The sequence below is a fragment of the Musa acuminata genome, chromosome BXJ1-2 (assembly GCF_036884655.1).
Source record: "Musa acuminata AAA Group cultivar baxijiao chromosome BXJ1-2, Cavendish_Baxijiao_AAA, whole genome shotgun sequence".
Taxonomy (NCBI): Eukaryota; Viridiplantae; Streptophyta; class Magnoliopsida; order Zingiberales; family Musaceae; genus Musa; species Musa acuminata.
In genome coordinates, this window is record NC_088328.1 from 31,851,090 (window position 1) to 31,866,191 (window position 15,102).

Consider the following 15,102-nt stretch of genomic DNA (forward strand, 5'->3'; position numbering starts at 1 on the left):
TCTCCAATCACATAACTTCAGAATTGCATAAAGGCCCTAAATTTGAAGAGGTAGAATGAAAGCTCTGCAAACATTAAAAGTAGGCTTATGAGGGAGACAATTTTCTTGTCAATTACTGTATCTAATATTAATCATGAAACTCAAAAGAAAATTGGATGAACACTAAATTGAAGGAAAATTTTCGTGTCCATTAGCAGTAGATTGACTAGCATAGCATGACTAAAGATAACACTTCATTTTTTTCCTTTCTACAACCAGGTGATCTGAGTAACTGCAAAATTTCTAATGCGGTAATAATGGATTAAGCCTCTACAAATATCAAGAAACACATAATTTGTAAACTTTATGTTTCTGTTTTCTATAGCCAACAACACCTGCGAGGGAAGTTATGTAAGTAGCTCAAATCATTTAAGTTAATAATGTACTATACATGGATAGAATTTGAGAACTAAACTCATAGATCATTGCAGGTAAAAAATTAAGATAGTTCTGGACATTTAAAAGCTTGATCTAATATTCTATCAATACATGGTGTTGGAGACATGAGCGAGAAAAGCAAAGCATCTCACACTTCAAATAAGTGGTTTTTATAGAAAAACTTCCAATCAGAATCACCAGAAGAATCCAACACAAGTCCCTCTATGCTAATGGATTCGGCACATGAGGTCGGTCCTTCTGGAGGAACTTTTGCTTCAACCTTTTCTGCATCAAACACAAACTCAATAGACCCAAAACCAGCTGTTGCAATCTGTTCATTTTGATTCTTTAGAATGGAGCTGCTACTTCTGGGTTCAAACTTAAGATTGGCAATTGGTCCTGCTCTGTCTTCTTCATGGTGATTGAAGTTATCCTCGTCATCTGATAGCCACTGACTGCCATCCAGTTCACCCATCTCAAAGATCCTACTCACCAGTCCTTCTCTCCATGATATCCTTGTCTGAGAACTTGGAAATACCTGTTCTTTAGCACAAATATTTTTCACTGCAGAGTTTCTGTCACATGATGGATTTTGAAAACGATTTAGATCAACAGAGTTTGATGGGGTTGCCAGGCATCCAAACTGGAAATTGAGCTTGGTTGATGGCACTTGACAACATGTCTCGTTGCTTACTAGCTTTGGTGACCAGCTGATGTTCTCGATAGCTTCTGCCATTTTGTCAATCTTCAAGTCAGACAAATTTAATTTCTTTGTTGAGCTCGAGGAAGATGATGGGGTGCAGATAGCATGGCCTTCAATCCAAGAGCTGCCAGAAAATGTTGAGCTCTCCAATGCAGAACCATAACGGTGTGCTCCCCTCTCTTGTTGAGGCCTAAGAAGTTTGCTTTTAGATGTCTTTGCAATCCTTTCTAAGATCATAGAGAAAGGACTAATATTACCACCAGTAGTAGGGGTTTTCTGAATTCCAATACCAGATGATGGTGTTTCTTCTAGACCTGGAGGCTTGAAATCCAACAACCCCCTGAGGTCAGGTGAGTTCACCATGTTTGAATTATTAGGAGAGAAGCCCCAAAATCCATGATCAAATGAAGTTCTAGTCTGCAATGAGAACTCATCTCTGGGCATGCTGTCTCCACCTTCACAAGTGGGAAGAAGCCAATCCACGGAAGCTTCAGCAGGGCGATGCACCATATGAACTTTCGAGCTAGAACTAACACTGCTACCAAGATCGGAGTTAACCTTCTCTGAGGGTGAAGACAGCCAACGTATAGATGCCACCGCAAGAGGAGGAGGTATTGCAGAGACCCGAGTTGGATCGGTACCCCCAACATTAACATCTTCGATGTCCAACCCACATCCGCCGATAGTCAGTATGCCTCTCGGCCGGCATTTCCTCCGGTCGTGCACTCTGGCGATCACATGGCCTGCGGCAAAACAAGCAGGTGTGGCAGCCACCGCAGAAGCATCCACGGGGACCTCGGGCGAAATGGACTCTTGAACGGGAGGTGTGGTGGCCGAAGTCGGTGTGAGAGTTATCATTTGTTCCACTTCCTTCGCTACCTCCAAGACGACATGAGCATCAAAACCCTGAAGTGTTTTCTCAGGAGTCGAAGCCAAACGAGAACCTACCTTTCCCTCCGAACCCTCTTCAAGATCGAATTTTGAGTCGGGGTTTTGTTCGTTGGAGGCAGGTCTTCTCTTGTTCCAGAGCTGGAGGAGGTCTGGGGTTCTAGGTTTCGAGGGTTTCCTCGATCCGAGCTGCTTGGAGACACCAGGACTGGATTTTGATTCATTCTTTTGGGTCGGGTACCTGGAAGGGTTTGTGAGGTTCCTGGGATTGGTGGCGTCGTTTCTGGGATTGGAAGGCGCCGATCGGGGAGTTCTTGGACGCGGCTTGGATCGGGCAAGCGGCTCCTTAGCAGAGGAGTTGGGGAGCAAGAACCTGAAGCAACCCCCTTTGGGAGCCTCGGCGGAGCCAAAAGGAGGAGGAACGGAGCCACTGTTGAGCTCCTTCAGTGGATTTCTGGGGCTCAGCTTCTTCTTGGCCTCAAATTTCTTCGCCAGAGACTCCTTCGAGCTCCTCCTCTCCAGCTTCGGAGGCCCGTTCGTGACATCTCGCCCCATTCCGTCGACAGATCCGTTGCAACGTGGAATCTTTTTGAAATGAGACGACGAGGGTTCCTCCGCCTTCGGCTCGATCCTCGACGTCTGCTCGATTCAAATCGTTCTACATGCGACGTGAGGGAGATGTAGGCAACGATCTGAACCGTCCATGATGCGGACACGATTCATATTGGGCGGTAGGATCTCTGACGGCAGCTTGAGATTGACGGCGGTGATCGGCTCGGTCAGTCCTTTCGACCTTACAGATAATGCAATTTTATTGATATTAAATGATTTGATGAAAATTGTCAACTTGACCTTTATTTTGGCAGCTAGTGGTCGGTGCTATTGACTTGAGTCGAATGTTGACCAAATAATTTATTTTTTTATTTATCAATTAAAATCGATTAATCGAATCGAAATCGAAACTGAACACTTCTGAATGAATCATTCAGGATTGATATGATGCATAACAATTACCAATCGGATTAAGAAAAAGTAACAAATATCAAGTCATAAAATCCAATACCAACACATATGTATTGTATCAGTGAGAATAAGCAAGAATTTGTTTGGTAAAATAAGCACCAAACTGTAAAAACAGTAGTGAAATGCCAGTGAGAATCCAATCAATTTGTATGGCATGCCAGCAGCATAACTAGTTACAACACCACATGTACTCACTCATCAATTCCTGATGTGCATCAATCCAACAATCATAAATATTAATTATCAAACAAGTTCATCACACTTGCAAGAATTCAGCAGAGAAAGAATAAGAAGGAAAAAAGTATACACCGAGCTATTCATAAGACAAGCAGATTAAAATTCTTGGAAAGCTAGTCACAAACAATCATTATAAGTAATTAAACCACACCTATTCGGAAATGCTAATGTCCATGACATCAAAGGCTTCCTTGGCACAATCAACAAACTCCCACAATTTTACAGCTGCATGGCTATGCAGATAATTTGCCTCCTACCCAGGGTAAAGGTAGAATTACATTCAGGTAATTAACATAGACTTTAGGGAAACAGGCAACTGATACAAGCTTCCAACATGAATTATATATTTCCAGCAAGCTCATTCTTCGATAGATATAGAAATATCCCATAAACGAGACTTCTGAAGAGCCGACATATCCCAAAGTAGTGAGACTTGGGAGCAGGTTGTACCATGAGTGATCCCATATAAATTGTGCCTTGATGCTGAAATCTTGATTTTCCCTCAAGACTTCAATCTTCCTCCAAATGCACATTTGGATCTCAACTGCTTTTTTACAGACCTAACATACAAATGTGCTAAAACTGCAAAAGTAAGGCTTGCATGTGATGCTTGGATATCACATAATATCATAACATGAAAAGCAAGGACGAAATGAAAGAATAAGATACAAGACATAGCAAAAATTTGAAATTCATAACCAAACATGTTCTGGTAGGATGCGTGGACACACCTAGGGCTATATTCTACAACTTCATGCACTTTCCATTAACCAGTTGCACCAGAAGTTTCTTTTGGTTCTTGAGTTGCTTGCAAAGACTTGTGGCCACGATACATCTTTCGTCTCTTTGGTGGGACAACTGTCGGAGCAGGCGAATCCTTTGGGTTCTGAGTAGCCTACATGTTCTCAGATTATCTCATTAGAAAGAAATACAGTAAGAAATATTCCATGCAAGCAACTACAAAGCAAGTAAATTAACCTGGAGCATTGGCTGATAGATCCATGGCATCATAGGCCCGTTTCCAAAAGTCTGAGGGTCAAACCCACCCTGTAATGCATATACCTCCCGAATTAGAACTGGATAAGGCACTTCAAATAATCTTTCAATAAGAGAAACAAAGAAGCCATGCCTACATCCTCTTTCAGGGCACTTGTTAATGTATAGATGAACTTTACATAGCATTAAATTAACATTACAAGAAAGATAAATCTCAGGGAGGCAAGAAGAAGGGGTGAAAGGAGAAACAAACCGGGAACATGTATACTATGCCTGGTCTCATTGTTGTTTGGTTCCCATTCAGTGGTATACCAAAATGACCACGAGGAGGCAAGACAGCTGTGTTTCCTCCTTCCTGCCATAAACATCATTGCCAATGAAAATGAACAATTCTATATAGTCTAAGAAAACAAAGATAAGATGCAAGACACTAAAATTATGAGAACCGTTGGTCTCGTGTTTGGTTGAAGCCTGATTTGGGTGGCAAGATACGGAGTCGGAAGACCTTGGAACTCATAGCTACCATCAGCAGCCTTTGTGATTCCATGAGGAGGCTGTTCATACAACAAGGTTAAAGAAAAAGTTAGCAATATTAATCAAGTAATGAAACTGACATAAATGCATCTAATTAATCAACCACTGCATTCATATAAAAGTAACCTCTACATGGGCCTCAGTCATTTGTGGCTGCCCACCAAGAAGTTGCACTGCATTTCCATTTTCAGAAGCCACACTCTTTCCAGCATTTTGATTGTGATTCCAGTTCAATCTGTTTGCTTTGGGAACACGAAGCTTAATCCTAGGTTGTGTATCATCATGTGTTTTGTCACTAAGAAGAAACTTCTCCACCTCTTTTATCAACTTTAGAGCAAGTTGGTATTTATCTGAAAGTACTCCAACTTCAACCAGCTGAAGGCATCGCATTGATAAATAATCATAACGGTCAACTCTATTATTAGCGATCACATCATCTGAAGATCGAGCCAGAACATGCAATCGCTTGAAGTCCTTTTTCCACCGATCCAGAACATATTGAGATGGAATTTCATGCACTTGTTGCCACTTTAATACAGACAAAGCGTGCCTGCATAGAATCCCTCTAAACTGAAAAGAACCACATATGCATTGAATCTCCTTCTCTTCTGTGTTGTATAAAACTCCGTGATTCTTATTCATTGTCCTCTTGCCATCATCAAGAAAGATACATTCCTTGACATCAAAAGTAGATACCGGCCCATCTACATTGACCAGTGATGCATGACAGTACATTATGGCCTCAATCTCATCCTGGAATTTTTTAAACATATTAAGTGTGTATACTCTGGACAGTTGCTCTTCCATGTGAAATTTTGAGACAGACGGTCGTCTCTTATGAAATGTCTCAAAATCTGCTTGAGCTTCCTTTTCGTATTTATCCAGCAATGCCATCTCATATTTACTAAGAAATTGCTTCAGGGAAGTCTTTGCTTCCACATGCCCATCAAAAAATGCAACCATAGTTTCATTACGTTGGGTGGTCGACATACCTGCCCAAAATGTGTCTTTTAGATAAACAGGGACCCAAGAATGTCGGCATTCATATAATGACCTGAACCATTCATTACCATGAAGTCCATACATCTCAACCATCCTTCTCCAGTCGTCCTCAAACTCCTCAGCTGTTAAAGAATCATAAACAGCCTTTTGCATTGCCTTATTAATAGCTCTATACTCCGCTAATCCACCTAATTTCTCAGGAACTTTTTTCATTATCTGCGACAAGCATATGCGATGACGAACTTCAGGGAGCACTTGAGCAACCGCACTCTGAATGCTCTTAGATTGATCGGTGATCAGGGCCTTAGGAAACTCCCCATACATACATGCTATCCATGCCTTGAACAACCATACATAGGTCTCCATGGTCTCATCCGAGAGCAAACAGCAACCCAAGAGCACCAACTGACCATGATGGTTCACCCCAACAAAGGTGGCCAAAGGCAAATCATATTTATTTATCACATAGGTCGTATCAAGCACAACGACATCATTATAGTACTGATAAGCAGCTCTTGACCGTGCATCTGCCCAGAATACATTCCTCACACAGCCTTCCTCATCCAAATCAATGACATTGAAGAAATTTGTATTCTTCGCCTGCATTCTAGTAAAGAAGAGACGAAGTGCCTCGGCATCCCCTTCTCCGAGCTTCAATCGACCCCTTTCCACAAAACTCCTATGTTCACTCTCACTAAAAAGTAGTTCTTCGAGCGCGCTTAATCGCTCGATGGGCATCCTTGGAGGCAATCTTGGCTGTACTGTCTCTCCATCCTTGTTACGCTCAGCGCGCTTCTTGGCAGCACCTGATAGCTGCCTATAACAGCTCAAGAACCGTGCCATCGAGGGGCTGACCGGATGGTTATGATCAATATTAGCCACGACCAAGTGCAGCATCCCATCTCCCCACAGCTTCACCTTGATTCTAGCTGGACAATTCGTCTTTGCTGAGTTCCTTTTCCGGTACTTGGCCTCAGGTCGATTCCGACCTCCCTTGCAGCACATCAGCTCTAGGTACAGGCAGTGGCCGTCTTCAGTGAAGGCAGATCTTCTTATCGCAATGCCAAACCCCACCCGGCGAGCATACCTCTTGTAGAATCTGGAAACCTCTTGATGATTCTTAAACACCATGCCCACCTCAGGCACTCTGTCATCGACTTCAGCCCCGGCATTACCATCATCCAACTCATCATCCTCCATTCCGTCGAGCCCTTCCAAACCCACGTCTCCCATCACATCCTAAATTGGCATCAAAAGAAAGCCAAGAAACACTATAAAAGAACGCTATTTTGGAGGGACAAAATTGCACCTTTCAAGCTATAGATTAATTCTGTATCTCAAGTTACAATAGCCACGCAAAACAAAAGGCAAAACCGGAAATCTGAAGCAAGTAACGGAGAAACTCTTGAATGGTACAAAGGAAACAGAAGGATCGAAGTAGAGGGCAAGAAACAGGAGCAGCCAGAGGAGATCAATTGTAGGGGAGAGAGATCCGACCTGGGAGTTGAGAGAGAAGGGCTGCCTTCTAGGTTTCTTCGACCGGGAGCCGTGTCCTTCCATCACCTCCTCCTTCGCTTGCTTGGGGATCGGAGACTGTGGCCCTGCCGCGGATCTCCGGCGAGGCGGGGTCGATCCTTAGGGTTTCTTTTCGGGAGAGGGGGCAAATTAGGGGGCGATACAGGGAGGGCGGTTTCCGGACCGCGCGTGGTTGTTTTCTGCTTTCATAGGTGAAGGGACCCACCCGAGATGTATGGTGGGTAAAGCTTTGGGTAGTCGAATTAAAAGAAATTGCACAAACATCCTTTTAAAGCTTGTAAATCACACAAATATTCCTCCAATGTTTAGAATTTAGACACCTAACTAAACACCAATGATTAATTTCATTATATTAAAATTAAACAAAATTGTTTAGAGGGTTAAGTCCATTATATTAAAATTTAAAATTATAATTAATATTTTATCAATTTATCTAACTTTGTTATAGGATAGAGAATATAAGAAGAAGATATTTTAGTAGGTCTTCTATTGGCAATGGATTTGATCAAGCTATTGATTGAATCCATTAAGATTATGAGGTGGCAATTTAGTTCACTTGTGAGTCAATTGGTGCATAATAACATCATGAACAAACATCTTAAATTGGAACTAATATTATAAATTTAACTTTAAAAGGTCAATGTTCTGTTCATCAATTGAATATGAAAAAAAGGGCAACACCTACACATGTTTAGTGCTTGTGATTGGAGTTCAAGGACCCACATATGGAACATTCATGTAAGTGGGTAAGATTTTTTTTTTTTAACAAAATTGTCCATGAAAAGGTTGTGTACTTTTTTTTCTTTTTTTTTTTTAAGGTGTGTGTGTAAGTGGGTGAATGACATGGCATCATTCATGATTTTAAATCCATGATCATAACCCAGGTTTTTTATATGAGTTTAGGTTTAAGATACAGTAAATTCCAAGTTAAAAGGTAATATTTTAATTTTGTTTTATTTTCAAAAGCAACCCATATTTTATAATAGATAATAAGATTACCTTGATATTTACTCCATGATAGTTGTCTCTAACTTTCATCACTGTTCATCATTTTCACTCGTTACAAGACCCTATCACTATTTGATTGTGTTGAGATCGGGAATGAGATTGAGGGAAAGAAGGTGGCCATGGTGTTGCCTCAATCACCTCCATCCTATCACTAAGGCTTTATTATATTTTGTTATATCGATTGTTGGGCCCTCCTAATGTATCATAATAATGGTAAACTTCAATTAAAAGAAAAGAGATGATTACGATGAGACTTTATTTCTCTCCTCTCCCAAACGACCCATCGCATAAGGTGCCATTGGCACTCCTTCTCAATCTACTATGCTTTCTTGATCGAATAACAACGAAGAACGAAAGTGAGTAAGAGTATACTCATTTAACATGATGGCTCAAAATTTAGGAGGTGAAGGAGATGGTTGAGGATGTCCTCCTTAAAAGATGGTACAATATGAGGCATTTGAGATGGAAATAGGAGGAAAATGACTGAAATGACATGAACTATGATAAAAATAGGAGGATGAGGGCAAGAGCCTCGTGATAGGACTTTAGCAACACATCGATAATAACAGATAAGGGCACAAGGACAATAATAACAATAAGATATAAGGGTAAATGTGAAGGTAGCAGACGAGACAGTGATAACAATGATAGATGCGAGATATAGACAACCACGATAGGACGGAGGCTAAGGGTAATACTCTCTCTTAAAAAATAAGAGATATTCTATAAGAATAAAAAAAAAATAATACTTTACCGAAGAAAAAAATAAAAACATGAGATTTTTTAAAAAGCTTACTCATAATTTTTTATATTTTATTATTTTGACTCCATAAAAAATTAGATTTTTTCTAGTTATACATGTATAGAACAACAAAAATCTCATCATCTTCTATCTATAAAAGTTGAAGAGAAAAAAAATATTTTAATATCTATGTGAGGGATTATGGGTACTTTCTTGAATTTTATTATTCTCACAAAGGATGATGAATCACCTAAATCTTGTAATTACTATTTTTCGTTTTATTTTAATTTTACATTTTCTTGATTGTCTATTTGGTATCACAGCATTCTTCCCAGACAGCAAACATTCTTCCTGATTCATGAATTTTCTCAAGTTGACTTAATGTCAACTATCATGTCTCTTTTTATTGCAAAGGCAAGAGACCAAATAAACTCGAGTATATGTGATGGTTAATTGGCACACTAACCCATAGTTCCTCCCCACTCATTTTGTCAAACATATATTAATCATTCATATAGAAAAGATCATAACATTATATCTGATTTAGAAGAGTAAACTGAGATCATATATATATATATATATATATATATATATATATATATATATATATATATATATATATATATATATATATATATATATATATATATATATATATATATATATATATATATATATATATATATATATATATATATATATATATATATATATATATATATATATATCGAAGAAAGAGTATAAAGTGACCAACGGTCGAATTCTCGATCCCGCCTTTTGAGCATAACAGCCGTTGTGCTACTTCACCAGGTGTCATCCTCTTCCAACGGTCGAATTCCCAGCGCTCCCCGCCCACCCCCCACCCCCTTCTCTCTCTCTGGCTTACAATATAAACCCATTTGCTCTGCTTCTCTCGTAGTCATCTCTCTCTCTCTCTCTCTCTCTCTCTCTCTCTCTCGCTCGCTCGCTCGCTCACTACAGAAGCCATGGGGATGATGTCCATCGCCTCGTCGCCACCGGAGGCGGCCTCGCCGGCGCATTGCCGCGCTCACAAGGCCTTCCTGCTCTGCAACTACGTCCTCCTAGGGGCCGCCTCCAGCTGCATCTTCCTCACCCTTTCCCTCCGCCTCATCCCCTCGGCCTGCGGCCTCCTCCTCATCCTCCTCCACGCCCTCACCATCGCCTCTGCTATCGCCGGGTGCGCCGCCGCCTCCGGCTCCTCCAGCCGCTGGTACGGCGCCCACATGGTCGCCACCGTCCTGACCGCCATACTCCAGGGCTCCGTCGCCGTGCTCGTCTTCACCAGGACGTCGGACTTCCTGGCGGATGGCCTCCGGTCCTACGTCCGGGAGGAGGACGGGGCGGTGATACTGAAGATGGTGGGGGCGCTCTGCCTGGTCATCTTCTGCATGGAGTGGGTGGTGATGGCTTTGGCCTTCGTGTTGAGGTACCACACCTATGTGGATGGGAGCGGCGTGAGGAGGAGCGCCAAGGTGCAGCAGGAGGGGGACGTGAGCAATTGGCCATGGCCTTTACAGGTCTAAGCAATGCTCGCTTTGATTGGGTGCTCAGCTAGTTTATTTGCAGATTGCTTTATGTCACTGTGATTCTTATTTATTGTTTGTTTAAGCTCATGATTTGTTGATTTATATGTATGTATACACAAGTTTGAGTCCTATTATTCTTTCAGAAAATTTATGGAGCTTGATACAGCCAACCAGCTCAGAGTTGGTGGAAGATGATGTTTTAGCCAATATCAGTATCTCTTTCCCAAGTGCTGAAACAAATTACCAGAAAAATGAAACAAATCTAAGCACATTCAGTATAAAAAGGAATGCAGCAGTCATGTAGATTTAGCAATCATAATTGACACAACAGATCAAATAAATATGGATGGTTCACCAGCAGGGGGGGTTACTTCAAGGAAACATGAAGATGACAGCACCACCATGTTCATCTTGCAACATAAGTCAACAGCTTGCAGTAGTATTGCAAGCACAAGGATGAAATATGGGAATATCATTTCAAGAAATGCTGAATGATTTCTCAGTGTTACTTGATCTAAACCGAAACTGGAAAACTTGTGTCCAAGAGTTTTATGCCCTGAATACATGAAGACACCGAACTAGGATCCATACTTCTGTCATCAGCAGCATTTTGAAAAGTATCAATGACATGGCAACTTTCTTGAACCTTTGAAAACAGCATCATCCTTTGCATATATTGGTTCAAAATCGTGGTGTTGAAGATCAAATTGGATGGTTCCATCTTTCTCGGTGTGAAACAGCACCAGGCACAGCAGCCAATCATGTTTTAGGTATGATCATGGATGAACTGATGTACCCAGAATCTATCAGGCGTTGTAGCATAACTTGGCTTCTGGTTCATCCTAGTAGATCTTGATTTCCAGAACAACTGATGAGTTTAAAGCCATCATGGTACAATTGATAGAAACTCAACGGACAGTCTATCAACAAGCAGAGCATTCATATTCAAGTCATGCAGCATATGGTCATAAAGACCCTTGAATTTTAGCTGAAGTGAACCATCAAACCGTCTTGAACATCTAAGATAATATAACCTGGAATTTTAGATTTGTTCAGAATGATGTCTGCTAACGTGCAGCTCTAGATGAAGAGTCCACCAACACCTGCTTGGTCCAAAAACAGTTTGGCCAACTGCAAATAGGTGCATACAAGTTGATCAGAGACAATAACTTCACATTATAATGTAACAGTAGTAAATAATCTAAATTAATTGATAGCTACCTGATTAATCAGAGGTATAAACTTATCATCCCCCAGTATGAACACAAGATTAAGCAGCAGAAATAAGAGAACATAGAAATTCTGAAATTACAGTTTGGAAAAACAAATGACATATAGTACCATCTTTCACAGGGAAAAGACCGTAAATGAGCATGCAGAACATGAATATAGATATTGTGTTCTAAATTTGCAGAAGTACACAACACCATGAAACTCAGACTCAACCAAAAACCAGGAGAAAAGTGTGTTTGTAGGTAAATGAATGTGGGGAGAAGACTGACAAAACAGTTCCCTCTGTAAAAACATGCAAGGTACTTACATAGAGGTGACAATATTCGAAAATGGAGGTCACAGGAAGTTTGTTAACAGGACTTCCAATCAACATAAAATTGATATCTATATCTGCTGCATGTAAGGATGACAACATTGGCCTCTAACTTCAAGAAATAATGCTTCGATTGCCATCACAACAATTCTTTAATAACTCAAAGATTAGCAGGTGAGGTTTCAACATTATGTCTCTCTGCTTTTCATGGATTTAGGCAATTACTACTTGCTGAGCTGCCGACATGTGACATATCGTATTCTTGAAGCTTCACTCTGTTTGATCTGGTATAATCCAATACCTTCATGCGCTCCTGCAGATCAGCATCGGTCACTAACATCACCTGCTCTTCCTTGTCATCCCTATACTTTAGCTATAATTTCCCAATTGGCAATCGGCATCCCTTTCCTATTTGCTCAAACAAGTCGTTGAAGCCTGTCATCTTTGTAACTAGCCTTTACTGCTAGTGCAGTAACAAAAATGTATTCTTTTGATATTTTGACAATATGCCAACCTGAGATGCTGGCACTAGAAGAATCTGTAATGCTGGAGTAAGGGTGACTGTATTCTATAATTCCATCATCAGCCTCTACTTCTAGATTCATTTTGACTTGTCGTCGTGGCTGCATTCTGTGACATGAGCATTTTTTCATCTCTTTCATGTTTAAGCAAGACAGGGGGGATTAACTGACTTGTTGCCGCCATTTGGTGCCTGCCAAGGGAAGAAAAATGTGGTTCCACAGTTCCACTTTCCATGCAGATTGTCAAGGTTCAATGTCAGTGGAAGAAGACAATGGCACAAGATTCTTGTGTATTGGCTCTGAGGTCATAAATGCCTGCTTCCTGGGTGAGGATACTGCCACAATAAGACAATAGCAGGATCTTACTTCACTCCTTCCTAACCTTGCATATCTTCTGTAATGAATGATTGACCTTAAACATCTTGCTAGAAAGCCATCTTGAAATCCCATGCTGTCTGGATCTCCTTTTCAGTGTTGTGGGACAAACTGGTGCAATTATAATAAGAGAAGAAAACAATCTTTTACTCGAGCATCAAAACTAAAATTTTCTAGTTGTGCCCGGAAGAAAACCAACTCTGCGTATAGACCCTCTTAATATGAGATTAGCATATATAACCAACCAAAACTTGAAACCTGGCATACATGTCATTGTAGTTAGTCTCTATTGGTTATTGTAATTTATATAAACACCTTTTAAAAACTTTCATACATGTCAGTGTTGATGCACAAAACTAGTTTGAAGAGAACATCTGATTTGGGTAGGTGTGACCTGCATGGAGGAAGAAACACTCAAGACAGTCACAAAACCAGGGTCTCAGAAGCGTCATCCACATTGTTGCTGGAAGGGGCAAATCTCTACCAAAGCTGTGGCATAGGGTGATATCAAAACTGCTGTTTCCTGAAGATCTAAAACATTGTCTTCTTTTGTGGCCATTGATTAAACATAAACCAATCATAAATGGATATCTTTAACCTTCTTCATTGTGCCCTCATTTTCTTCAAAAAAATTGTACATCAGAGACTGTAAAGCTTCATGTATCTAGGTGCAAGCTCTGAAGCCCACAACCCACAGATGCAGCCATGGCAATGACTCAGCAGCACACTCAACCTCATTTCCATAAGCCAGCAACACAGTGCAAGCAACCATGCCGCAAGACAATGGTGAAAACTTTGTTGATTGGACACTCTTCTTTCTCATAATATCAACAAATGATGCCCTCATGGCCAACAAGCTTGATCTCTCAGTTAATGCTGTCAGAGAGTGGGTAATGGCGAAAGTTTTCTTAGCTGATGCTGTGAACTTTGAGGTGGACGCCTTGGCTCCAGTGTCTGCGAGCCCATGTGTGAGTAAATTTGTTGAGACAAGGAGCTTACCAAGTCCGATAGTAGCTGCCTTTTGCAGCTGAGCTAAACCAAACTTTAAAGTAGCAGGAATCTTATATGTTGCAAGCTTGATAAATGTAGATGCACAAACAACATTTGATGGTGATGATGCACCAAGAACTGCTGTAACTCCTGGACCAACAGCTATGGTAGACATATCTGCTAAAAGACTTTTTCTTTCATGTTCACCAACACCTCTTCATCATTTGCATCATCATCATAATATAACTCTACGAAACATGGATTGATTAACTCTGCAATCTCGAGAGGCACAGATGCGTTCCAATGCCTCCTGAGACCAGCCAAAATTTGCTTCAACTACAGCCACCACAGATCCGAACTTTTTAGTTCGGCTCCTTAGAGCTTGCACAAAAGCTCCGAATTTGTCGAGTTCCTTTTCTCGGTTCTTTCCATAGGACAGCATGCAGCATTGATTACACTGGCTCTCCGTCATTGATATCAGCAAGCACTTCCTGTACAGAAACCATAGTTTCTCTAAAAGACGGAAGGCCAATGAATAGGTCATGTAGATCTGCCAATAAAGAGTAGAAAAGATTTTGCAAAATGGGGCACTTTGTAATTAAAATCTGTGATCTTTTCCAGATTCCCCTCAAATCAGTCAGATTGACCTTCTTATAAGACCATTAGCTCAAGAAGTGGAATCACTGACTCAGTCTCAATCATCTATGACTGAAGTGCATCATCAAGGCAGTAATTTAGAACTTGAGTAGATGGCTGAAGTAACTCAATCATCTATGACTGGATCACTGCCTCACAACAAGAAATTACGCCACGAAACAGGAAATCGAAAGAAGATAAGGGCATCACCAAGAATAAAAAAGAATTGATCCGACTCCAAACAACAGAAATCATACCGATTAAGCATCAGAAATCGATCGCTGGTCGGGGAACTTCGCGAGAGAGGTCGAATCGATCGGCAAAGAGGATCTTGATCGGACGCAATCGACGCCGTAGGAGCTACAGCGAAGGCTTTTCGATGCTTCGCGATGGCACCTTTC

At 40.9% G+C, this 15,102-nt stretch overlaps 3 protein-coding genes and 1 long non-coding RNA gene across 7 annotated transcripts; 1 reads left to right on the forward strand and 3 right to left on the reverse strand.

The window, feature by feature from the left end:
- Positions 1–565: 565 nt before the first annotated feature.
- LOC135612144 (uncharacterized) lies at positions 566–2,563 on the reverse strand. The gene has a single exon (XM_065108007.1). It carries the CDS (start codon positions 2,561–2,563, stop codon positions 566–568), a length of 1,998 nt encoding a protein of 665 aa, XP_064964079.1.
- A 762-nt stretch (positions 2,564–3,325) lies between these two features.
- LOC103976567 (protein FAR1-RELATED SEQUENCE 6) lies at positions 3,326–7,518 on the reverse strand. Of its 3 annotated transcripts, none has more exons than XM_009391821.3 (7): positions 7,298–7,518; positions 4,925–7,039; positions 4,711–4,818; positions 4,518–4,619; positions 4,247–4,315; positions 4,000–4,163; positions 3,326–3,828 (listed from the first exon to the last, which is right to left on the reverse strand). In XM_009391821.3, exons 1-6 carry the CDS (start codon positions 7,358–7,360, stop codon positions 4,035–4,037), a joined length of 2,586 nt encoding a protein of 861 aa, XP_009390096.2. In that variant the 5' UTR covers positions 7,361–7,518; the 3' UTR covers positions 3,326–3,828; positions 4,000–4,034. The 3 variants fall into 3 exon arrangements, with proteins under 3 accessions (XP_009390096.2, XP_009390095.2, XP_009390093.2); XM_009391820.3 differs by having other exon boundaries at positions 3,326–3,844; XM_009391818.3 differs by having other exon boundaries at positions 3,326–3,850.
- Positions 7,519–10,014: 2,496 nt separating this feature from the next.
- LOC103976568 (uncharacterized) lies at positions 10,015–10,840 on the forward strand. Its single transcript, XM_009391822.3, has one exon. The coding sequence runs from the start codon at positions 10,073–10,075 to the stop codon at positions 10,628–10,630; it is 558 nt and encodes a 185-aa protein (XP_009390097.1). The 5' UTR covers positions 10,015–10,072; the 3' UTR covers positions 10,631–10,840.
- Positions 10,841–10,911: 71 nt separating this feature from the next.
- Positions 10,912–15,094, reverse strand: LOC103976608 (uncharacterized). Of its 2 annotated transcripts, none has more exons than XR_001976930.2 (3): positions 14,959–15,094; positions 12,174–14,850; positions 10,912–11,764 (listed from the first exon to the last, which is right to left on the reverse strand). It is a non-coding gene; the product is annotated as an uncharacterized LOC103976608 (long non-coding RNA). The 2 variants fall into 2 exon arrangements; XR_001976931.2 differs by having other exon boundaries at positions 11,855–14,850.
- Positions 15,095–15,102: the final 8 nt, after the last annotated feature.

What these genes read in the sequence shown, in the direction of transcription:
- LOC103976568 (XM_009391822.3), top strand. Translation starts at nt 10,073, where the DNA reads ATGGGGATGATGTCCATCGCCTCGTCGCCACCGGAGGCGGCCTCGCCG.
- LOC103976567 (XM_009391821.3), bottom strand. Translation starts at nt 7,360, where the DNA reads ATGGAAGGACACGGCTCCCGGTCGAAGAAACCTAGAAGGCAGCCCTTC. An exon ending in TGACTGAGGCCCATGTAGAG is followed by an intron (nt 4,819 to 4,924) that starts GTTACTTTTATA and finishes TTGTATGAACAG; the next exon opens with CCTCCTCATGGAATCACAAA. An exon ending in GCATAGTATACATGTTCCCG is followed by an intron (nt 4,316 to 4,517) that starts GTTTGTTTCTCC and finishes TATGCATTACAG; the next exon opens with GGTGGGTTTGACCCTCAGAC.
- LOC135612144 (XM_065108007.1), bottom strand. Translation starts at nt 2,563, where the DNA reads ATGGGGCGAGATGTCACGAACGGGCCTCCGAAGCTGGAGAGGAGGAGC.